The sequence below is a fragment of the Ursus arctos genome, unplaced genomic scaffold (assembly GCF_023065955.2).
Source record: "Ursus arctos isolate Adak ecotype North America unplaced genomic scaffold, UrsArc2.0 scaffold_16, whole genome shotgun sequence".
Taxonomy (NCBI): Eukaryota; Metazoa; Chordata; class Mammalia; order Carnivora; family Ursidae; genus Ursus; species Ursus arctos.
The window spans coordinates 44,614,677-44,638,798 of NW_026622830.1; the positions used below are offsets into that span (position 1 = coordinate 44,614,677).

Here is a 24,122-nt window from a genome sequence, read left to right on the forward strand (position 1 = left end):
TAAGCTTTGATGTTTGCCCTTTATGTTGCAAATGCCCTTCATTTATCCAGCAAATATTTATTGTTTATCATGTGCCAGATAGTATTCTGAGTGTCATTGATATAACAGAAAAAAAAGTAGACAAAAAATTCCTGACCTCATGGAGCTTACATTCTTTCAGAAATGGACAATAAGCACAAAAACTAAGTAAACTGTACTGTGTTATAGAGTGATGAGTGCTGTGAAGAAAATTAAAGCAGGTGAGGAAACGTCTGGGAAGGTGGAGATGGGATTGTTGCATTTCTAGAAAAGGTGATTAGAGAAGGCCTCACCAACAGATGACTTTGAATAAAGACCTGGAGAATGTGAAGAAGTAAACCATGCAGGTGTTTGCAAGAAGAGCATTTCGAGCAGAGAGGAAATAGCCAGTGCAGAGGCTCTAGGGCATGTGCCCAGGATGTTGACTGTATGGAGGCAAAGATAGAAGCCAAGAGCCCAGTTAGGAAGTTCTTTTGCAGCAGTCCAAGGCGAGCCAGCATGGTGGCAGTGAAGATGGTAAGAGGTAGTTGAATTTTAAATATATTTTGATAGTTGAATCACTGGATTGGCTAATGGATTCAATGCTAAGTTGAGAGAAGGAAGAAGAGTATCAAGAATGACTCCAAGGCATTTTGTCTGAGCAGTTGAAAAATGGTCTGAGCAACAGATGATGAAGACTGGGAGGTGCAAAGTTGGGGGTGGGGATTCTGTTTTGGACATGTTAGGTTTGAGACACTCAGTTGGATATGTTGAATGGGGAGAGGTCCTGGTTGGAGACTCGTCATCGTATAGGTGGTGTTTAAAGCCATGAGACTAGATGATTACTCTCATAGGAGTAGAGAAGTCCAAGTGTTTGGCACAGAGGAACACTAACGTTGAGAGATTGGAGAGTCATGGAGCAAAGGCATGCAGCAAGAGTGAAAAGAGAAACAGGTGAGTGTAGTGGCTTGGAAGCCAAGTGAAGAGCATGATTCAAGACCGACCAGTCATGGTCAGATAAGGACTGAAAACTGACCAGTGGCTTTCACAGTCTGTAGCTTGTTGGTACCCTAGATAAGAAACATTTCAATTAAAGATAGAGAGGAAAGCTTGATTAAGGAAGTTGGTGGATTTCATATCTGAGGAGGTTTTAAGGTAGCCATTCACATATATTCAACATTCACCTTCTCTTCTGGCAGAAAGTATAAATTTCAGATCTTATTAAGGGTGTTATTTTGCAGTTGGCATTACTGACCTGGAAGGGATAGAAGTACAGCTACTCAGGTGGCAGTCAGTATAGTACCTACTGGCCCCTGTTTTGGGCTATTGTAGGACTTTAGTTGTTCCAGTGCCATGATACTCACAGAATCTTGGGCATGGAAGGAGTGCTTTCTGGGACCAGGGAGGCCTTTGAATGGCCAAACAGTTAGTGGGGAACAAGATCAGTCCCAAATCTGTTTAATTGAAACCATGACTACATTTTGAAAATGAGTGGAGGGGAAAAATCAGTGCAGACTGGACCCTTTCTTGTGAATTAAGTTGTCTCAGAAGGAGCAGTGCAAACATCTGAATTTCCTTCCTTCCTTTCATGAGATTGACTTTTTGGAACCTGGCCGGGGTGGGGGGGTAGAGTTTGCACAGAGCCGCACTTCTGTCCTTACCCACTTTGTGCTGTGCATGCTACAGAATTAGGAACTGTGCATGCTACAGAATTAGGAACTATCGAGCCTTTTTTAGGTAACAGAAGTTCATTATTGTGTTGTTAATTTTTTTTTAAATGGCCATCTTTGTTATTAACTGTGTTCAGCTAAAACTTAGGAATTTTTTTCTTACTTACTTGTATCTTCTCCATGTTGACAGCCTCCAGGGTGAAACCAAGAGTCTTTGTCATGACTCTTGCATTCTTTCCTGAAATGATGTCAAAAACTATCTGAAAATATTAAGAGGAAAATTAAATTATATTTAAACTCCATTTAGAGTGCTCTCTATCCATCTAAAGTTCTGATAAACAACACTTTGAATATATGGCCCATTGCCTAGTTTAATTATGTACCTAGGTTTCTGGGGTCTTCCTTTAAAACTTAAATTGTTTCCCAAATCATTCCTGGTAATGTTTAACTCTGACATTTTTGTGTAATTATTTGACAGAATATGTGGATTTTATACTTTTAGGACAGTTTTAGAAGACGACAGAAAGAAAAAAGAAAGAGAATGAAGGTGAGTTTTAATTAATTTCATAAGATTGGCAATAGCATAAGTTTACAATTTGGGAAAAAGATGTTTATTGCAGTAGCTTTATTCCTTATCCAGTAGCAGTTGGATAGGGGTGTAATGTCTACCCAGCTGCCTTCTTGCCTGGAGAAAGAGTGCTGATGTCAAGTCTTTTCTAAACTCTGGAGTCTGAAAAGATGCACTTGATGGACATAGGGTGCTTAGCTATTTAATTTTTTTGTGTGATTTTAAGGAAATCACAAAGCCTAATTACCAGTTCATTTAGAGGTATTGTTTTTGTAATAAAAACAGTCAACCCTTTATATCCTCTTATAAGTTACTGCATTCTGTCTATATCTTTGTCAGTTTAATCTTCCTGAAACTCTTGTTTCTCTGTTCGGAAATGACCAGCGACTTTGTAGTGCCCTTAGAGCCCACTTCTCTCTCAGGCTGGCATGCGGAGTGTACTGTGATCCAGTCCGATTTTAGCTGCCCAGTTTTCTGTGCTGTCTTCTAAATGTACCACGTCATTCCTGACTCTGTTGCTTGCATTTGCTAGCTCAGAGTGGATTTCTGACTTGACGACTCCCTCACATGTTAGCTTTTCCACTGGGGCCTCCCTTGTGGCCTTGGCCCTAGTCCAGGATGAGCAGTCCTTTTCTTTGAACTCCACTGCTTCTTGCTTGTGATATTTGTTTTCTTACCTCATTGCACAATGCTCTATAGTTACTTCTTTAGTGCTTGTTTTTCTTGTCTTTACTGGATTTTAAACTCATGGAATTTAGGTTGTGCCTTTTATTACTGTATTTTATTAGAAGTGAGCAAGTTGGGCAACTTAGAAGGGAGAAAAGTAGAGTTATTTATTGTTACAGGTAGGTTCAAAACGACTTAGATTGCGAGGGGAATATCTGCTTTCTACCTTATGTATTATTATTTTCTTTTAGTCAGTATCTGTGTAAAAAGTATGTTTTACCAGTCAGCCACAACTGTCACCTATTAACAGCTGTAATCATAGCTCTAATTAGAAATAGAGTTAAATTCTAACAAGGTGAAGGGTAAATAAAAGGGGGTTTTTCTAAGTATAAATCAAACTCTTGACTAGTTTTTTAACCTTCATAGTTATATTATTTTTATGTGCCTGAAGTTGTTTCTTAAATATGTTCTGAAATGGTCAGTAAACATAATGGAATAGCTTACTGAGGCTTGAATAGATTGTGTGTATCAGAACAGTGTATTATATGTACTTTTAGAACGGTTATTACTAAAACTGTTTACAGGGTGAGTTACCATCAAATCAAATTGTGGATAGCTCTATAAATGCTAACAGAAATCTGGTTCCTCCTTTAAGTGCTTACAGTGAGGACTCTGTTCCATTGCCTTCTTTTCCTCCAGTCATCTAACTGTATTGTGACTTAATTTTAATTTCTGCATTTGTTTCCATTTATGTTAGAGAGATCAACCAGCTTTCTCTCCTGGTGGAATACTAACCCCGCATGCCTTGGGTTCAAGAAATTCACCAGGTTCTCAAGTAGCCAGTAATCCGAGACAAGCAGCCTATGAAATGAGGATGCAGAATAACTCTGTAAGTGACTTACTTTTACGTGGCATTGAAAACTCTATAAGTGACTTACTTTTACGTGGCATTGAAAAGGATGCAGAATAACTCTGTAAGTGACTTACTTTTACGTGACCATCAGAGGTCTCTTGTGGTTGTGTGTAAATTTTTTACTCAGCCTGAAGTTCTGTTTTGTAGTTTTTCTCCATTTCTTTTCCCTTGAGATATTTTTAACTTTGTTGAATCCATGATTATCAATATGTAAATATCTAAATGATCTGAAAGAAAAAAAATGCATGTAAATATAGATAGCTAAGTGGCTGCAATGTTTCTGTAATGCAAATGGGCCACAGTGGTTCCCCCTTCTCCTAAAGGTACTGGGTGCTAGAAGCATGATGGGGACATCTGAGTATCTCATAGCTGGGGGTAAGAGAGGAAGGTAGGTTTTCCCCTTTCTTTCCAGGGATCATCTATGAGCATTTTATTATATGTATTCCTCTGTCTGTCAAATACAGGTACTTCTCACTGCCTGAATTCTTGCTGTCCAACTCAGGCATGGAGTAGATCTGAATACATAGTTTAAGTTAGCTCTCACTATGCAGATTCTGGTTGCTCCGTACTTTGAAACTCGAATTGAATGGATTTGCCACCTGGTATCCCTCCTTGTTTGAACTTGGTGATCCAGACTGAAGAAGCAGGTCATCTCAGCCAGCAAGGCTATAGTCTTTCCAGTAGCTTCCTGTTGTAGTGGCAACACACCATAAGACCAGAACACATGGGAGGGTAGCACAGGGGTAAGGGAACAGACCATGAATTGATGTACAGCAAATAATCAAAGCTTTTTCTTATTTCAGGCTGATAGGCATAAGAGAGATGTGTGTTGTAGAGAGAGGAAATATATTTTGTAAGGTTTGGTATCTAATGTAAATTTTTGTTTTGATATATTCAAGGAAATTGCATAAGTTTTGATATTTCATTATTCTAACAGTTAACCCTATTGATGCTCAAGTCCTTTATTACAGAGCAATCTTGTATGTGGAGTTTTTGCCGTATCAGGAGACTGATTTATATTCCTGCAAATTCCCATCTCAAAGTTTTAGGACTTAGCTGTGGAATTTGAGAATTCATGAGAATTTGCATCTCCCGAGAGAAGCAGCCTGGGTTTTTGTTATGTTTTTTTTCTGTTTGATTTTTGTGTTCTTGTCTTATTCTTTACACCATTAACAGTGTGATATGGAGGATTAGTGAAAGGATTGCAATGAGACACTTGAACAGAACAGAAAAGGCTGATGTCCCTCTTTTAAGATTATGGTGGTTACCGTCCCCACAAAGTGTAACTGAATGACTTGCTTGTCAAACACCATGTCCATGATAGTATGCTTTTTCTTAATCCCAGGGAAAAGGGAGGTTTAAACTTTGCCAGCTCTGATTGCGTTGAAAAGGATTCCAGTATTATATTGAGGCTCCATAGGATTAGACCCACTTTTGATTAATAATGTCTGCCGTGGGAGTAGGAATAGGGAGATTGATGATTAGTTGCTTAGTCAATCCTGTTTTTAATTCCTCTTGACACAATTAATTTCTGTTGGAGGCTTTGCAGAGAGGGATTTTTATATAGAATATTAGGAATTTAAGGAAATCACAAAGCCTAATTACCAGTTCATTTAGAGGGAGTCTTTGAAGTTACAAATTTTTTGCTCTTTGAGCTGTTGGGCATATTAGTGTCCAGTATTGAGTATGATGGTCCAGGCTGTTAATGCTTTACTAGCTGGCTTCTGTTTCCTCGTAAATACGTGTTTTTAAATTTTGCATTCTGAAATACAGTTTGAGGGGCGCCTGGGTGGCACAGCGGTTGAGCGTCTGCCTTTGGCTCAGGGCGTGATCCCAGAGTTCTGGGATCGAGCCCCACATCGGGCTCCTCCGCTGGGAGCCTGCTTCTTCCTCTCCCACTCCCCCTGCTTGTGTTCCCTCTCTCGCTGGCTGTGTCTCTCTCTGTCAAATAAATAAATAAAATCTTTGAAAAAAAAAAATGAAATACAGTTTGAGTATATCTGCGGCCATTTCATAAAATTTGATAGCAAAAAGAGCTTTTTAAAAAGGAATTTGAATCAATTGGTATGAATGTGGTATATTCAGGAAAGATTTTGTTGGTAGAGAGCTGAAAAGAGCAGTAGAGATTTAGTATAAAACAAACCACTTTTTGTTTTCCCTTGCAGGCATATTATTTTTGTTAATCAGATAAAGATAGTTTGTGTCTTATTTTTCAATTTGGGAAAGTTTGCTTTTTACCCAACTTCTCTGTACTTAGACGATTGATAGGAATATCATTCTCATAATTTAATCCAAATGGATTTAGTGTTGGTTTAAAAAATAATAGTGATGACTTACTGAAAGGTGAGCCACCATACGCCATGCTGTCCTCGAAAGGTGAGCCACCATACGCCATGCCGTCCTCTTGCTGTTGATCCTTTACACATACTGTATCATTTAATCCTCGCAGTAACCAACAAAGAGAGAACATTATCCCAATTTTAAGTTGAGGCTGACACAGGTTAAATAAATTGCCCAAGGCCAAACAGTCAGTAAAGGTTGGACTTGGAATTTCAAACTCAGATCTGACTAAAAATACCCATATCTCATTTTCAAGTACAACAGTGCCTTCCTGAATTTAGTTTTTATAGTTTTGATTTTTTTGAACAGTATTGGCCATATAGTATCAGGAATAAAATGGAAATTGCACATTTTTTTAAAGAAATTATAAACTCTATGAGAAATACAGTTTTGTTTTGTTCTAGCATTTTTTTGGCCTATGGTGTGAACTACATTCATACTAAGGTTTTAGTTACAGTATCATTAAAATAGCCTCCTAAGCTCTCAATATAAAAATAATTCAATTTAATCGCAATATCTGGTATGCTGTGACTAACAGAAGAAAAACTTTACTATGAAAACCTTTTTTGCCACTTGTGGTTTTGGTCACTTAACATAAAACTGAAGTTGCAGAGAATTTTAATTTTTTACTTAAATATTAAAATACTGTAGGATGCTCACTGTGTTCGTCAGATTAAGTACAAATGGAAGGTAATAGTGAATTTAAAGTGGTATCCAAGTCTTTGAAATAATAAATCTGCGTTTTTCTAAGTTACTAGTACATTTTTACTTGGACCTTGAATTTTGAAACTATAAAATATTTTAGATATAAATAAAACTATAAAATAATTTAGACTCTGGCAGAGTCTTGTTAAACTGTTGCTTTCCACATGGTTGTGTGAGGTAGAACATCTACCGTTTAACCTTATTCTCACCAGCACTGACTGTTTTGTGTATTACTAATTAATGTACTTTTATTTCCCCCCTTACAGCTTTGCTGTTTGATTGGTAGAAAGTGATTACGAATTCATAACATGAGGAAACCACCAAAGAAAAAAATAAGTCCAGTCCTTTAATTTTTAAAAATCTATAAAATTAAATTCTTTTTTCTTCTGAAGTAATTTTTATTCTAACAATGTTCAGATTCTTTTGAGTTTAAGCATAGAAAGCTTGGAACTATATAATTATTTTTTTGAGGGAGTAGAGTAGGCCAAGAACAGTCTTTGTATTTTCTAAATACATTTGCCATATCTATTTAATAGCTTTAACAGTTGTATTACCATGAAGCATGATTGTAATAGCAGTTGGATGTAACTTCTTATGTGAAATGAATAATTAAATCCTTCCTCTGTAATGTCATAATTGTTTGCAGAGTCCTTCAGTATCTCCTAATACGAGTTTCACTTCTGATGGCTCCCCATCTCCAATAGGAGGAATTAAGCGAAAAGCAGAAGACAGTGACAGTGAACCTGAGCCAGAGGATAACGTCAGGTGAAACCATTTTTTTGATAACACTTTGTTATCAAATTGCTGAAATAGATGCTGTCTAATTAATGCTATTTAGCTTAGAGCAGCAGTGCCTTCAGATGCTTGCCTGTGATCTTTTTATCCACCAGTAATTAATGTGGAGGGTTAGAATAGTCAGTAAATTCCAGTGAGATGTGTAAGCTATAGCTGTTAAATCTAAGTATCTGGATTAGTATGCGTGCAGGTTTTTGTCCTCCAAGCCACTTTTCCCTCTGAGACCAGGCACTAGATCGGCTAGACATGAGGTGTTTAGCTCTATGTGATCTGAATGTTACCGTTTTGAGATTAAATTTTCAAGCTGCTTAACATAGAAAGTTCAGTTACACTTGGATACTTAACATAGTTTGCGCTAATCTTCTCAATTGGAAAGGTTCTTCATCAAATGAAATATGCAAAAGTCATTCAGTTAAGAGATAAATATGTATATTTTTTAAAACCACAAACTTGCATATATACAGTTATAGTTGATGACAGAGGAGTTTCCCTTTAGCTATATACTTAAAATTTGTAATAGGAAACTTCGATTCTTTATCCTGAAATTTGAGATCATTATATAAGATTAATAGCCTCTCGTATAATTAAATCTAGATTTGAGCCCTGGGTTCCGAGTGCAAAAGGCCAACAATCTTAAAAATTGTGATTCATTAAGAATTTGGCAAAATGATATATTTCAAAGTTAAACAATAGTGGTCCACAACTCATGCTTCTTTTATAGGACATGGATGGTATGTTTGCATTAATGATGGAAAACTTCTCAAGTGTCATGTATGGTTCTGTATTTTCCTAACATCCTTTGATGTCAGATTCTGAGATCTGTGGTGACTTTTGATTGAACATTTACCTGATCCTCTGTTTCTGCAACTCTGGATTTTCCTCTTAGAGTATGTTATCTGTTTTATTGTGTAGCCATCTTGATCTACCAGCTTAATAGTTAACTTGATTTATTAGTACTTCATTGTGTATTCCCAGGGCTGAGAACAGTCAAGGTAGAAATGCTTCTGTCAAGAAATGCTTGAGACTCTTGACGTGTATTTCATTCATATTTTCTGTAAAACAGTTATAAGCCACATTATAGAGGATATTTCTCCTAATTGATGTTCTGTAAATGCTTGAGGCAAGTGGGAGGGAATTAAAATTGGTGTGGTGTATTCTGGAATATGACTGTAATTAATTAGTAACATGTGGCACATGGTAGAAAATAGCCTTTAATGAGAATCATCTTGGTGTTTCTGATCTGTCCTGATTTGTTTCTTTAGTGTTCTTCAGCTTCTTTGTGTTCCTTCAATAAAATATTTAAATCTTTTAGAGAATGAAAAATGAGTACTTAAAAAAAAAAAACACTTTGAAAAAGTGGTTCTTCACATGTATTTTCAGTGATTAATGATAATTTAGTGAATCGATTGACCTGCTTCTAAGTTCTACTAGAGCATACATACATGTGTGTTTCTGTCTTTCGCTGAAGCCAACAACTCCTAGCTGAAAGAGGGATAAGGCCCAAGGATAGGAGAATAGGTATAAACATAATTTTCTGCCTGGCTTCTAGATTATTGTTTTACGAACCATTTTTTACCTTTTAAAAAATTACCCGTGTAAATCTTTTTTTTTAAAGTAATTTGATTGCCTCCTTTGTTTAGTTTAAATGTATTTTAACAAACTGAGGAACTTATATAAAATATCTTCAATATTTGAATATTACAGTGTGGTTTCAGAATTGGTCCACAATCAAAAAACATAAAACAGTATTAAAATTTGAACAAACAAGTGTTCAGTATCTACTTTAATAAGTAGTTATTTTCTCTTTTCCAAAATGTAGTTTTATAATGGTCTTACTAGAATCAGTGTTTGGATTTTTGATGTTTAACCGTCTTTTACCGTCTTTTACTAAATTCTGTGAAAGTGGGCTTTTTAGAAATAATTAAATGAAGCTGTGTTAGTATTACTGTTTAACTCATTTATATTTCACCTGGATATTAAATATAAAATGATTTGGGTGATAAACCAGTGGACAATTATGGAAAGTATTAATTCAACATGAACTGGCTTTGCCTGGATTTTAGGCTATGGGAAGCTGGTTGGAAGCAGCGGTACTACAAGAACAAATTTGACGTTGATGCAGCTGATGAGAAATTCCGTCGTAAAGTTGTACAGTCTTATGTTGAGGGGCTCTGCTGGGTTCTTCGATATTATTACCAGGTACAGAGAGAATACTTTCCTCTAAACCTAGCTAATCATTCTAAGAAGATCATAATTTCTGCGTATTATTGAGTTATATTATGAAATTAAATCCAGATTCATTTTTTTTAAAACTTCCTGTTTAGAAATTCACTACCTTAAATAATATTTGTTTGTAAAGCCTTTGACGCTTCTCACGTGTAAATAAAAATAATTTTTGTTGTGCTTAAGAATTTCAGCATCAAATAGTGTGGGTTGAGTGTACTTTGTCTTTAACATAATTAAAGTATGGTGGTTTTTTAATTGGAAGTAAAAAATAATTAATAGACGGTCACTAAATGAACAAAGGAGAAAACCTAGAAAATACTAGTAAGATTTTGAAAGGCATTTGAATGATACCATTTCCTCTGCGTAATGTTAGTGATGTTACATGAAGTGCATTCTAATTGGAGTAATTTGTATCTGACTTAAAGCTTTTGATAATTGAGATGTCAGATTGGTGAGAGATTAGATAGACATATAGGGGATTGTAACACTAGTAGTTGATATCTGGTTTCATTCTCTGAGAGCACAGCAAGTTAAATTTGGTGTGATCTGGGAAAAGATGAAGTTTGTCATTAAGTGGAAAGTAATTTAATGCATTATCAACAGTATAATAGTAAGTTCATGTTTTACTTTTATTCTCAGGATTTTAATTCACTAGGCGTAGGAGTTCCCTTTCTGTCAGTAAAACTTACTGTTTTCTTTTTGATGGGTTTACTTAAGTATTTTTATAATAAAGAGAAGGTTGTCATAATGAAAATATAATAGGGAATTATAAAATGAAACTTTTGGAAGTTTTATTTAGTCACTGTTCCAGTGATGTCCCTTACCCATCTATATGCTAAGTAAGTGCCAATTACCACGGCTCTTCATTTGATTTGGTGATGGCAGCTGTAAAATTGGAAAGAAATATAACCAAGAACATTTTAAGGGTAAAAATCTTCACCAAATTGTATTTTACAAATTGTACTTAACAAAGTTTGGTATTAACTACTGATTTAAAGACGTTTTGCAATAGTTTTTAAATCAGGGAGCCATTGATAAAAAGTAAAAGTTCAGTTAATCAAAACAACTGTTAGGGCTCATGGGAAAAAATTAATATATGAAATGTACACTGGAAGTCATGTATTTTATAAATGGAATATTATAGGCTAATACTCTAATTTTTGTTTGCTTTTCTGTGTCCGTATTGAACGTAGATTTTTGTTTTTGTTGTTTTTTTGTTTGTTATGGTTCTAGGGCTGTGCTTCCTGGAAGTGGTATTATCCATTCCATTATGCACCATTTGCTTCAGACTTTGAAGGTATTGCAGACATGCCATCTGATTTTGAGAAGGGCACTAAACCAGTAAGCTTAATTATTTAGATTCATAAAATTCATAGAATTTTGGCTTAGATAAAAATTGTGTCTTATCTTAAACTTTTTCTTTCTTGCAGTTTAAACCATTGGAACAACTAATGGGAGTTTTTCCAGCTGCGAGTGGTAATTTTCTACCTCCATCATGGCGGAAGCTCATGAGTGATCCCGTTAGTGTCTTAGTATTTTGAGTGTGTTGGTAACTGGGTTTTTGTCATCCATTTCACTAACATTAGTCACAGTTGCTTTTGCATCTCATAGCTAAAATAGTGAAGTCCAAAAACAAAGTAAAAGTACTGAGTTCTTATGTATATTTTTCACCTTTTTTTTACCCCCTACTTTCCTTGGCTATGAGAGCCCTACACGGTATATAAAGAAATTAAGTTGTGTTTGGGAGCAATTCTTAAAACAGTTACTTTGTTCTCAGCCTACCTCTAAGTCATTATTTTTATTTATTCCAACCATGCGTGGTGGCTACCACAGTTCAGACTGGCCTACCTAAAATCATCGCTGAGCTTATTTTGTGTGCCAGATAGGAAGAAGGAAAGCCAGGCAAGAAGTAGGAAGGATTAGAGTCAGTAAACTCTTCATTGACTGTCTTGGGTCCACAGTTTTCAGTTCTAAAATTCCTATCTAATAATGCCTTTTTTTTTTTTAAATAAAAGTGTTAATTTTGTTTTACTTTTGGGATTAATGACCTGATGGTCTTAACATTTTTTTAAAGGAATGAAACCTTATTTTCTCATCAGGCCTGACAACACGAATGAAAGAAGTGTCAAATTCTTTATAACTCAGACTTGTGTGACTTTTATTCTGAACCTTTATTTGTCTCCTTGACATAGGATTCTAGTATAATTGACTTCTATCCTGAAGATTTTGCTATTGATTTGAATGGGAAGAAATATGCATGGCAAGGTAAAATTTAGACATTATTCCTTTTTGTTAAAACAAAAGTTTTAGACATTATTCCTTTTTGTTAAAACAAAAGTTTGGTGAACTGTAAGCAAACATGATTTAGGTGATGAAAGAATTTCTGTGAAAGATAAATATTTTAAGAATTACATGTCAAAATTTTATTTTTTTCTATCCATCCTGGCATTAGCAATGATTAATAGTAACATTCTGATAAACCATAAATTAAGTCGAAACAGATCATTCTTTTGTCTTTTTTGTGAGTAAGTAATGGGACTTGGGACTTGCTTCCAGTTAATAGTTCATTGACACCTTGTAAGGTTGCTGAGAAATACAGAAACATGATGGCATTTATGTGGAGATTCACTTATACTCCATTGAAATTTGAAAATAAAAAATGTATTAGAAATTTAGTTTTAAATACTTGACAGTAATCATTAAAGCTTATTTCCTATTTATTTAGCTGTGATTTTTCTCATTCCTTCTGTTTACAGTTTTGTAAGAATGTCAATTTTAAATTACTACTAAATTTAACATGCTGTTTACCACTCAGCAAATGTGTGATGATGACTGAATGTAAAACACAATAGAGAAGTCTCTCACACAGTAAGTCAACTATTATTTCATTACAAAGCCCCTTTCAGCAAATCACTTTAACTTTTTCTTTCACCGTATATTTTTCTAAGATAATTTCATTTGGTAAAACCGTGTTTTTACTTTGTCTGGTTATTTCCTGTGGTGCAGATAGATGACCAGTAACATGACTCAGAGAATTGTGAGACGGGGGGTTAAATAATAATTTACAAATTGAAAATCATTTTATGAGATTTAAGGTTGACTTTTGGTTTATGTAGTAAAGGAAATTTCATATTACTTTAATGGAATGATAATGGGAAATGCAGCCCACTGATTGAGGTTAGCAGGGTTGTGCTCTATGATCATATTTTGTTACATGTAAGTGGGTTGGAGTCTTAGGTTGTTTTTAAGCTGCTTTGTGGAGGATATTTTGATTAGAGGAAGAGGGCTAAGGGGGTAGTAAAGTAAAAATATAAGTATTTGTAAGTGTATTTATGTAAGTGATAAATAAATAAATAAATAAATAAATATGTAAACATGCAGATGTCTTGCTTTCTATATATATCATTGTAGTATAAATCATCCAGAGGAAAAGTGGGGCAAGGCACAATGGTTACACTTTCTTCACATCCTTGCCAACATTTGTTACTTTTTAAATTCAGTAAATGGCTTTTATGTATTTATGTATTTTTAGTTGAAGTATAATTGACATACCATATCCTGTTTCAGGTGTACATCATGATGATTTGATACGTTTATACGTTATGAAGTGATCCCCATGATAAGTCTAATTACCTTCTATCACCATACAAAGTTACTACAGTATTATTGACTGTAGTCCCTATGCTGTATATTACATCTCCACAACTGACTTATTTTATAACTGGAATTTTGTACCTCTCAATCCACTTCACCTAGTTGCGTATCCCCTCAACCTCTTCCCCCTCTGGTAACCAGCAGTTTGTTTCCTTATCTGTGAGTCTGTTCCTGTTTTGTTTTGTTTTGTTTTGTTTGTTCATTTGTTTTCTTAGATTCTGCATGTAAGTGAAATCATATGGTAGTTGTCTTTCTCTGTCAGGACTTGTTTCACTTAGCGTAATACCCTGTAGGTTGACTGATGTTGTTGGAAACAGTAAGCTTTCTTTTTTTATGGCTGAGTAATATTTCATTGTGTGTGTGTGTGTGTGTGTGTGTGTACACACATCTTTATCTGTTTGTCTGTTGATGGACACTTGGGTTGGTTCCATATCTTGGCTGTTGTAAATAGTGCTGCAGGGGACATATGGGTGCATTTATCTCTGAAGGTTAATATTTTTCTTTTCTTTGGATAAATACTTAGACGTGGAATTGCTGGATTGTATGGTGTTTCTATTTTTAACTTTTTGAGAAATGTCCATACTGTTCCTCATTGTGGCTGCACCACTGTGTATGAGGGTTCCCTTTCCTCAACATCCTCACAAACCTTGTTTTTGTTTTTCTTTTTGATAATGGCCAATCTTTTTTTTTTTTTTTTAAGATTTTATTTATTTATTTGACAGAGACAACGAGAGAGGGAACACAAGCAAGGGGAGTGTGAGAGGGAGAAGCACGCTTCCCGGCTAGCAGAGAGCCCAATGTGGGGCCCGATCCCAGGACCCTGGGATCATGACCTGAGCCGAAGGCAGACGCTTAACTAAGGCTGAGCCACTCAGGCACCCCTTGATAATAGCCAGTCTTAAATATGTGAGATGATATCCCATTGTGATTTTGATTTGCATTTCCCTGATAATTAGTGATGTTGAGCATCTTTTCATGTATCTGTTGGCCATCTGGATGTCTTCTTTGGAAAAAATGTTCAAATCCTCTACCCATTTTTTAATTGGATTTTTTTTGGTATTAAGTGGTGGAAGTTTTTTTATATAGTTTGGATATCAATCTCTTATCGGATGTGTGATTTGCAAATACCTTCTCCCAGTCAGTACGTTGCCTTTCCATTTTGTTGATTGTTTCATTTGCTGAAACAAAAGCTTCTTGGTCTGATGTAATCCCATTTGTTTATTTTAGCTTTTGTTGCCCTTGCCTGAAGAAACTGGTCCAAAAAAAATATATTGTTGAGGCTGATGTCAAAGAGCTTACTGCCTACCGTTTCTTCTAGGAGTTTTATAGTTTCAGGTCTTACATCCAAGTCTATAATTCATTTTGAGTTTATTTGTGCATATGGTTCAAGAAAATGGTCTAGTTTTACTGTTCTGAATGTAGGTTTCCAGTTTTCCTCACACCATTTCTTGAAAAGACTCTTTTCCTGTTGTGTATTCTTGCCTCCTTTGTCATAGATTAATTGACCGTATATATATACGTGGGTTTTTTTCTGGGCTCTCTGTTTTATTCCGTTAATCTGTATGTCTGTTTTCGTTTCGGTACCATACTGTTTTGATTGCTGTGGCTTTGTAGTATGGTTTGAAGTCAGGGAGTGCGAGACCTCCATCTTTGTTCTTTCTCAAGATTGCTTTGGCAATTTGGTGTCTTTTGTAGTTTCATACAAATTTTAGGATTTCTTGTTCTAGTTCTGTGGTAAATGCCAGTGGTATTTTGATAGGGATTGCACTGAATCTATAGATTGCTTAGGGTAATATGGACATTTTAACAGTATTTTTCCAATCCATAAACATGTAATATCTTTTCCATTTATTTGTGTCTATTTTCTGGGGTTTTTTGGTTTGTTTTTTGATTTTTTTATAATAGCCATCCTAATAGGTATGAAGCAGTATCTCACTATGCTTTTGATTTGTATTTCCCTAATGATTGGTGATGTTGATCAGTTTTTCATGTGTTATTTGCTATTTCTGTGTCTTTGGAGAACTGTCTATTCAAGTTTTTTGCTCATTTTTGAATTGGGTTTTTGTTGTTGTATTGTAGGAATACTTTATATATTTTGAACACCAGTCTTTTATATATGATTTTGCATTTATTTTCTTCCATTTTGTGATTGTCTTTTTATTTTGTTTGATAGTGTCCTTTGATGCACAAAAGTTTTTAATTATGATGGAAGTTCAATTTTTGTTGGACTGTTTTGTCATTGCCTGTGTTTTTGGTGTCATATGCAAGAAGTCATTGCCAAATCCAGTGTCATGAAGCTTCCTCCCTGTTGTCTTTTAAGAATTTTATAGTTTTAGCTCTTAACATTTAGGTCTTTGATCCATTTTGAGTTAACTTTTGTGTAGGGTGTAAGGTTAGGGTCCAACTTCATTCTTTTGCTATGGATATCCCATTTTCCCAGCTCCATTTGTTGAAAAGACTGCTCTTTCCCCATTGAACAGTCTTGGCACCCTTATTGAAAATCATTTGACTGCATATCTGAGGGCTAATTTATGGGCTCTCTATTCCACTGCGCAATATGCCTGTCCTTATGCCAGTACCAAACTGTTTTAATTATTGTAGCTTTAATAAGTTTTGCAATCAAATGGTGGGAGTCCTCCAGCTCTGTTTTTCTTCTTCAAGGTTCTTTATATTTTTATATTTTATGTATTTTCATTTGTTTGACTGTAACAAGAACACAGCTTTTTCGAGGTCAAATTTAGTACTCTGAGGAGTTATAGTTATTCCCCCATGTCTTTAAAAATTGTTGAAAGTAATGGTAATACTTCTCACCTAAGTTGAGTGTATCTTAAAATGGTAGCAGCTAAAATATATCTGGATATGTTTTCGACATTTATTGAACCCTTGCAATGTTGTGTTTTTATATTAATATATATAAGAGGAATATAGTATACTCATAAAATATGCTACATATTTTATATATGAACAGAGTATTTTAAGTCATTTGATTGAAGTCACACAGTGGCTCAACTAAGGTCTGGACCCAGAGAGTGTGACCACTATGTATTTACCTAAATGTTACCACTACTTAGGTTACTTGTGTTGTTGAGCTAATGCATGTTAACATAATAAATGAGTGCTCAGGAGAAATTAGCTGCTAATGTCATTTTTACTATCCTCTCACTCAAGCACTAACTTTATCACATCTGGGTATAAGGCATTTCTTCCTATCTTGCCCAGTAGGGCTGATTTGTTGCTTAGTAACCTTATTGCTGTCATTAGCACTGCAAGTTGCTTCCCAGTGGGAGCTGGCTTTTGGAGTTGATATTGTAGGAAAGTCTTTCTGATAATTTGTTTAGATCTAAATGTATGACTAAACTTGAACAACTCCCTACATTTTTTTCCATGTAAAATGTTTACCAGTAGATGAAATAGCCTAACTCAGTTGATAGATATTAATATTCTTGAAATCACTTTTTAGGCCCTTCACAATTCACACTAGAACTTAGTTTCTTTTTAACTTTAAAAAGTGCATATTTTCCTTCTAGGTAATGAAATTAAACCTGTTTCTAAACTTTGAAAATATGATAGCTAAATAATTAATGACAACTTTGGGAACTTTACATTTCTCATCATTTTAAAGGGAATAATCATAAGTATGGCAGTTTTGATTTGCAGTAGTTTCAAAATTATTTAGCTCTATTTAGCATTTCTCTTTGCTATTTTACTTTTTTTTTTGTCAAAAGACTATACTGTATACAGCACAACATATACATATGGTTCAATAACTTCATATATTTTTCTAGAAATAGATACTGTATTACTGGTATGCTGCTTTGAAAATTATGAACGTGGGTTGAAATAAAACAATTACTTTAATTTCAGCACATTCCACAAGACAGTTTTCAGCCTGAATATGAACAGCTGTGATCCTACCCAGCCCCCAAAATTACATAAGCCAGTCCTTTAAAACTTTATGTATCTAAATTAGTTATTAGGTTTTTAAAATGTAAAAAAAACAGAATACTGTGCAGTTTTAGAGCTAGAAGACATTCCGTGTATTTATTCACATTGAACAGACCTGAATATTTTAGTTAAAAACCAAGTCCTAGAAAGATGAAAGGACAAGCTCAAACTCTTGCAGATTAACTGGCTTGCCCAAGGTCATCCTCGTAAGTAAGGCACGAGAACATAGACTGGTGTCCAGGTGGCTACTTGTTCATTTAATTGAAAAATTTTATCATCACGGAGTTGATATTCTGCAAACATGGTTTTTCATATGAGCCATCTTAAGGATGGAAAATAAATGAAACTTCTTTCTTCTCTGAACACACGGAAAGTATTTGCATCTGAGATTTGAATAAATAGAGTTCAGTTCCAAAGTGTTTTTATGTTAACAGGGATATTCTACTAGAAATGTTTATTTGGACCAGTAATAAGTGGAATTTGGGTGATCCTAATAGCTGGGTGGTTGGTGTGCATTTTTTTCCCCAGGTGTTGCTCTGTTGCCTTTTGTGGATGAGCGAAGGCTGCGAGCTGCTCTAGAAGAGGTATATCCAGACCTCACTCCAGAAGAGAGTAAGAACTATACTTCCACTTGGTCTCAAAATTGAGTCTGTAGCATACATACTTTACATTTCCATTTGTCAAATTGCACATAAAGGGGGCATAAACCATTGGTTTTTACTTCTTCATAAGAAAAGTCAACTTTGTTTCTTAAAATGTATTATCCAAATTGAATAGAAATACAGTTTTTTTTAGCTTACAAGTGTTTGTTAGATTTACTAAAAAGCAACACTTTAAGGGGTGCCTGGGTGGCTCAGTGAGTTAAACATCTGACTCTTGATCTCAGCTCAGGTTTTGGTCTCAGCCGTTGTGAGTTCAAATCTGCATTGGCCTCCATGCCATGGAGCCTGCTTAAAAAAAAAAAACAAAACAGCATTTCAAGAATATCCTTTGACTTTCTGATTCTTTTTTTTTTTTTTTTAAGATTGATTGATTTATTTTAAAGAGATAGCACAAGCATGCATGAGCAGGGGGAGGGGAGGAGGGAGAGAGAGAATCCTCAAGCAGGCTCTGTCTTGAGTGGGGAGCCCAACATGGGACTCAGTCCCAGGACCCTGAGATCATGACTTGAGCTGAAATGCAGAGCCGGCCGCTTAACCAACTCAGCCACCCAGTGCCTGCCCCTTGGCTTTTTGATTCTTACATGACATGTATACACAAAAGTGTTTTTCCTGCTGGGAGTGTATTAATTTCCTCCATCTCCCTTCTTCCCTTCATCCCCTCTAAATAACAGTAACTTTGTTTAAAAAGTTACATTGAAACAGAGGGATTTTACTCTTAGATTGCTAACCTGAAATGTTATTTTGTACAAAGAGTGGCATTTAAAATACAGTTAAAAGTATTGGGAAATTGCAAAGCTAGACTCTGTTGGAAAATGTATTTAACACCACTATAATAAACCTATAGAAATAATTTCTCTGTCAGCCAGCCATCCTTAGAATAGTCTTTGTTACCACATGGTATAATTTGTCTGGGTTTGCTCAGGAAATGGTTAGATATTTCTTACAGTAAGAAATTGAGTTCTATGTAAATTACTTTGTCCCTTACAGTGCTATATTCAGATATGTTTTAGTGATAATTTTTTCTGATAGTCATTGATCTTTGAAACTCTGTTGTCAAACTTGTTTTTCTTCTACAGAGACCTCACACATTTAGGTCTGTCACTTTGAAATTATTTTTTGTAGACCTTATACTTAAGTTTTTAAAATTTAGATGTTCCTTTTTATTTTATTCTCATTAAAGTTGCTCTTGCAGATGTAATTGTTTGATCTTTATTCTTTCCTAATTTTCCCCCCAGCTAAAAGAAACAGTCTTGGAGGTGACGTCTTATTTGTGGGGAAACATCACCCACTCCATGACTTCATTTTAGAACTCTACCAGACAGGTTCCACAGAGGTACGGTCTCTTTTTCCATCATGAAGTGCTTTTAGACAGTGTAATTATTTGGTTAATTCATCAGAAATACATTTGTTAAATTTTGATAAAATAGAAACAAGTGGGGCGCCTGGGTGGCTCAGTCAGTTAAGCATTTGCCTTCAGCTGAGGTCATGATCCCAGGGTCCTGGGATCTATTTCCACATTGGGCTGCCTGCTCAGCGGGGAGTCTGCTTCTCCTGCTGTGCCTTCTCCCAGCTCACACACGTGTGCGTGCGTGCGTTCTCTCTCTCTCTCTCTTTCTCAAAAATAAATAAAATCTTTAAAAAAAAATAGAAACAAGTGTACCATTTTAATCTTTAAAAACCATTTTAAAAGTGTATAATTTTGTGGCATTAAATCTGTGTATAGTGTTGTGAAACCATCACCACTATCCACTTGCAGAACTTACTTATCTTCCCATACAGAAACTGGGTATCCCTTACATCTCTATTCTCCTCTCCCCTTACTTCTGGTAGCCTGTCTTCTACTTTCTGTCTCTGAATTTTCCTGTTCTTTGTAAATGGAATAAATGGATTCCTACAATGTTTGTCCTCTTGGTCTGACTTATTTTACTTAGCATGATGTTTTCAAGGTTCATCTTCGTTGTAGCATGTATCAGGGCTTCCTTCCTTTTATGACCATAGTGTGTATACACCGCATTTTCTTTATCCATTCATCTGTTGATGGAAACTTGGGTTGTTTCCTCCTCCTGGCTTTTAAGAATAATGTTACTATGATCATTGGTGTACATACATATGTGTGAGTCCCTGTTTCCATTCTTTTGGGTATATGATCAGGAATGCATTTTTCCACAGCCGGTGGATGTACCGCCTGAATTATGTCATGGGATTCAAGGAAAATTTTCTTTGGATGAAGAAGCTGTTCTTCCAGATCGGTAAGCATTCATTTGTGCACATTGCGGTGACTGAGAAAGTTTAGCTAGCATTTTTTCCTTGTTGCCTTAATGTTTTATCTTCTAGTAATAGCGAGAAAACAAAACAACAGAAAACCTGCTGGACTATAAAAAATACTTGGGGTCAGAGCCCAGCTCTTCAGCCTACTAGCTGTGTCACTATGTGCAGGGAGTCCTGGGGGTCCCTAAAGCCCTTACAGGAGATCCATGAGGTCAAAGCTATTTTCATAATAATACTAAGATGCTATGATATTATTTGCTTTTCTCATTCTCTTTCTCTCTTGAGTATACAGTGGAGTTTTCCAGAAGCTGAAAGTAGTGTGATAGCTATCTCAAGAGATTGAATCAGAAGCAGATAAGAGAATCCAGCTATTAAGATAGATATTAAGCCAGATATTAAAGAAATTTTCAAAAATGTAAGACAATGACACTTCTCTTTTTTTTTGCTTTGTAAAATAGTTTTTCATAAAAAATATTATTTATGTTAACATGTAATAGGTTTATTACTGTTATCTTTAAATTAGTATTTTAGGTATTTCTTAGTTTTGATTTTTAATAGGCAAATATTTATAGACATAACCAATATAACCAGAAGATCTTTGAGGTCCTTGATTTTTAGGAATGTTTTAAAGGGATTCTGAGATAAGAGTTTGGGAATTGCTGGTCAATTTTGTCTTCCTCTTTTGTAGATAATATTGGGTGGTTTTTCCAAAGTGAATACACTATTTTGTAATCTCAGTGGCAGTTTGTGAGAGATCTTACTGCTCTACATTCTTGCAAACCCTTGGAATTGATTTTCATGACCTTAATTTTTGTCAGTTTAGTGGATGTTTATTGGCACCTTGTGGCTTACAGTTGCATTTCTTTGATTACTAATGAAATTGAATGCCATATGGTATATTTGTTAACCATTTGGTTTTCCTCATTTATCAAGTACCTGTTCTATTCTTCTGTTCGGTTATTTGTTCCCCTGTGCCCCTTTTTGGTTCGTTTGTATGCTTTACACATTCTGATATGAGCCGTTTGCCTGTAATAGTTTTCTGTTAAGGAGATTACAAACAAGGAAGACAGGGTCCTTTTTTAAAGATGTAATTGGTTATGTCATTTTTATTGGTACATTTTAATGATTTCTCTTTCCTAAAGCAACATCTTAATTCCACTTATCCAGAAGGTTACAACTTACTCTCTTCTTTCTCTTTAGAATAGTATGTTCTCCTGTCCCCATGTTACGGGATCTGACACAGAACACTGCAATCAGGTAAGTCTTCCAAAATTCATGTCGTTTGACCAAAACACAGCTCTGAACTTGCATATAAGTTGAAGAAGGCATCTGAATCACAAGGAAATGGCAGCTATTATTCCACCAGTGCTTTGGGATTGGAGAGTCCCTGTGTTGCAGACCTCAGAACAGAGCCTCTTGACTTTAAATTATGTATATTGTTAAGGTTACTGATTTAACAAGCTTGCCTCTCTGCTTTCTGGTTTCCCCTGACAACCTCTAATTCTTCCCGGATTAGGAAAGTGGGAGGTAGAAAGTAGGGGTTCCTAGGAGTGGTTTACTACGTAGGAGCAAACAGACCTCTTCACCCCAGAGGCCCACACAGCTTCTTTGTGGTATAACAGATTATTTTAATTATATTTACAGGTGTGACCCTGCAGAGTTCAAAAACAAAACTATTACATACTTTATTTTGGTTGAGATAGAATGAATTTCTGGAAATGTTTACCAACAATTATTATAAACTAAAACTATATCAAGAGCTAATTTCTGCTACCTGGAAAATGTACTTTTATTTCATTTCTTGCATGCTGACAGCGTTCTGTATATGTAAAATATAATGTGACTGTTTAGAATAAAAACCAACACATTACTACTCATTTGCTTAATTCCTCTATGTAATTATTAATCTTGATGGCAGGATTTATGTTACCATTTTCTTTAGTCTTCAGGCAAAACTAAGGCAAACACATCCTAGTAGTTCAAAGATTTTGTAAAAGTCTGCTTGGGAAGACTTACTGAATCCTTCGTTCCCAGTCATTCTTACTATTTCTGTTACTCTTGGGAAGTATTTTAGGTTTTATTTAGATTTATCATTGTAAAGTGTAAGCAGGTTCATTTTCCTATCCTTAACGGATTTAGATAGCAACTGCCACTTTAGGAGGGCATTTTTTTAAAGAAAACTGTCATGAATTTGGGAAATATTTCTAGAGTAGTTGCTTTTATTTATCTTTCCACACATTTTTAATTTATCTTTACATGTAATTTGTTCTGGCTCTTTGTCTTTTAGCTCTTCTGTGAAGGGTAGGGTTTAGAATTGTGAGCCAAGCTCTTGCACCCATCACGAACAGTCTGGTTCAGGCAGATCCAGTGTGGACACTGTATTAACCCGTGGGGTCTCTGCCTTGCAGCGGTGCTTCAGGCCAGTTAATCCCACTGGGTTCTGTCTTTGGATTGTCACGTGCTTGCTTGTGCTCCTTAGTTTTTCTGCATGTTTTCAGGAGCCTTTCTGCCCAGCCCTCTAGAAGTAGTTAATTCTACTTAACTTTCTAATTAGGATAGACTTGTCCAAAGGAAGAATTACAAAATTGACAAATCCTCTAGCTTCTGTTTGTATGGTAGTGTTATTGTTGGCTGGTTGGTTCTGAGCCTGAAGAGGCTTTTGGTATTATTTGGTATCCATTGTGTTCATAAGATTTTTAAACTTATAAGACAAATCCCAGATATAGGTGCATATTCAGATATATGTTGAAAATAACTTCATAATAAAATTGATTTAATTGCCTGGAGATTTATGAAAGACCACGTTAACGTTTACCTTATAAGCTAATTTTCATTGTTTCCTCTGAGGGGAATGAGGTTGATCCAGTTTACTGCAATTTTTGTGTGTCTGGGGCCTGTTTTTCATCCCAGTGTTGTGTTTGCTTTATAAATGAAAATCTGAGAATGCAGGTTCTGGTGCCAGTTGCTGGTTATTTCTATTTTGACTCCCGTCATTTTTTCCCCTTCTCTGTTTGGATGCACCTAGTATTCCATCCCATATTTGAGAAGTTGTTTCTTCAAGTTGAGTTTAGGTGGGTTTTTCCCATCACATTGGTCTTATCTGAAGTGTTAAAAAGGCATATAATAGAGGTTATTGAAGTGTTTCAGTTCCTAGAAGGACTCTTAGAAAAATACAGTCAGCTGTGACCTAGATGGTTTTTTTCCAATTCTGATTCCATAAATCGGTCACCATATTAGTAGCCTACCTTTGAATAGAACAGAGCTACACCTCCCTTATTTTTCCTCATCCCGCTCTTCACCATTGTAATTTGCTTAGACGTAAAATTTTCAGACTAATTGTTTGTTAACTTTAAATATAGGGGTGCCTGGGTGGCTCAGTCAGTTAAGCATCTGCCTTCAGCTCGGGTCATGTTGGGCTCCCTGCTCAGCAGGGAGTCTGCTTCTCTCCTCCGTCTGCCCCTTCCCCTGCTTGTTCTCTTCCCTGCCCTCAAATAAATAAATAAAATCTTTTTTAAAAACTTTATCTAAAACCTCATATGATTTTAAAATTAAAGAGAAGTTATCTTCCCACTGCAGCGGCACAATTTTCTATTCATCTGGAGGAATAGACACACACACACACACACACCCACCCACCCCACCTTTGTTTTACCTCAGACTCAGTGTTCCAGACTTCTTTGTCCAGTGCTCCTTGCTGATCTCCCCTTTCTGTC

General features: G+C 35.6%; 1 protein-coding gene across 2 annotated transcripts in view; it reads left to right on the forward strand.

Moving 5' to 3' along the window:
* XRN2 (5'-3' exoribonuclease 2) overlaps positions 1-24,122 on the forward strand; it is an 82,461-nt gene that overhangs the window by 31,148 nt on the left and 27,191 nt on the right. For both annotated transcript variants that reach the window (XM_026487477.4, XM_057312710.1), the window contains exons 14-24: positions 2,170-2,214; positions 3,659-3,790; positions 7,506-7,624; positions 9,718-9,853; positions 11,114-11,221; positions 11,311-11,400; positions 12,073-12,145; positions 18,008-18,091; positions 19,377-19,474; positions 20,311-20,390; positions 21,610-21,666. In XM_026487477.4, coding sequence (XP_026343262.1) covers positions 2,170-2,214; positions 3,659-3,790; positions 7,506-7,624; positions 9,718-9,853; positions 11,114-11,221; positions 11,311-11,400; positions 12,073-12,145; positions 18,008-18,091; positions 19,377-19,474; positions 20,311-20,390; positions 21,610-21,666 — 1,022 coding nt within the window. The remainder of the gene's footprint in view (positions 1-2,169; positions 2,215-3,658; positions 3,791-7,505; positions 7,625-9,717; positions 9,854-11,113; positions 11,222-11,310; positions 11,401-12,072; positions 12,146-18,007; positions 18,092-19,376; positions 19,475-20,310; positions 20,391-21,609; positions 21,667-24,122) is intronic.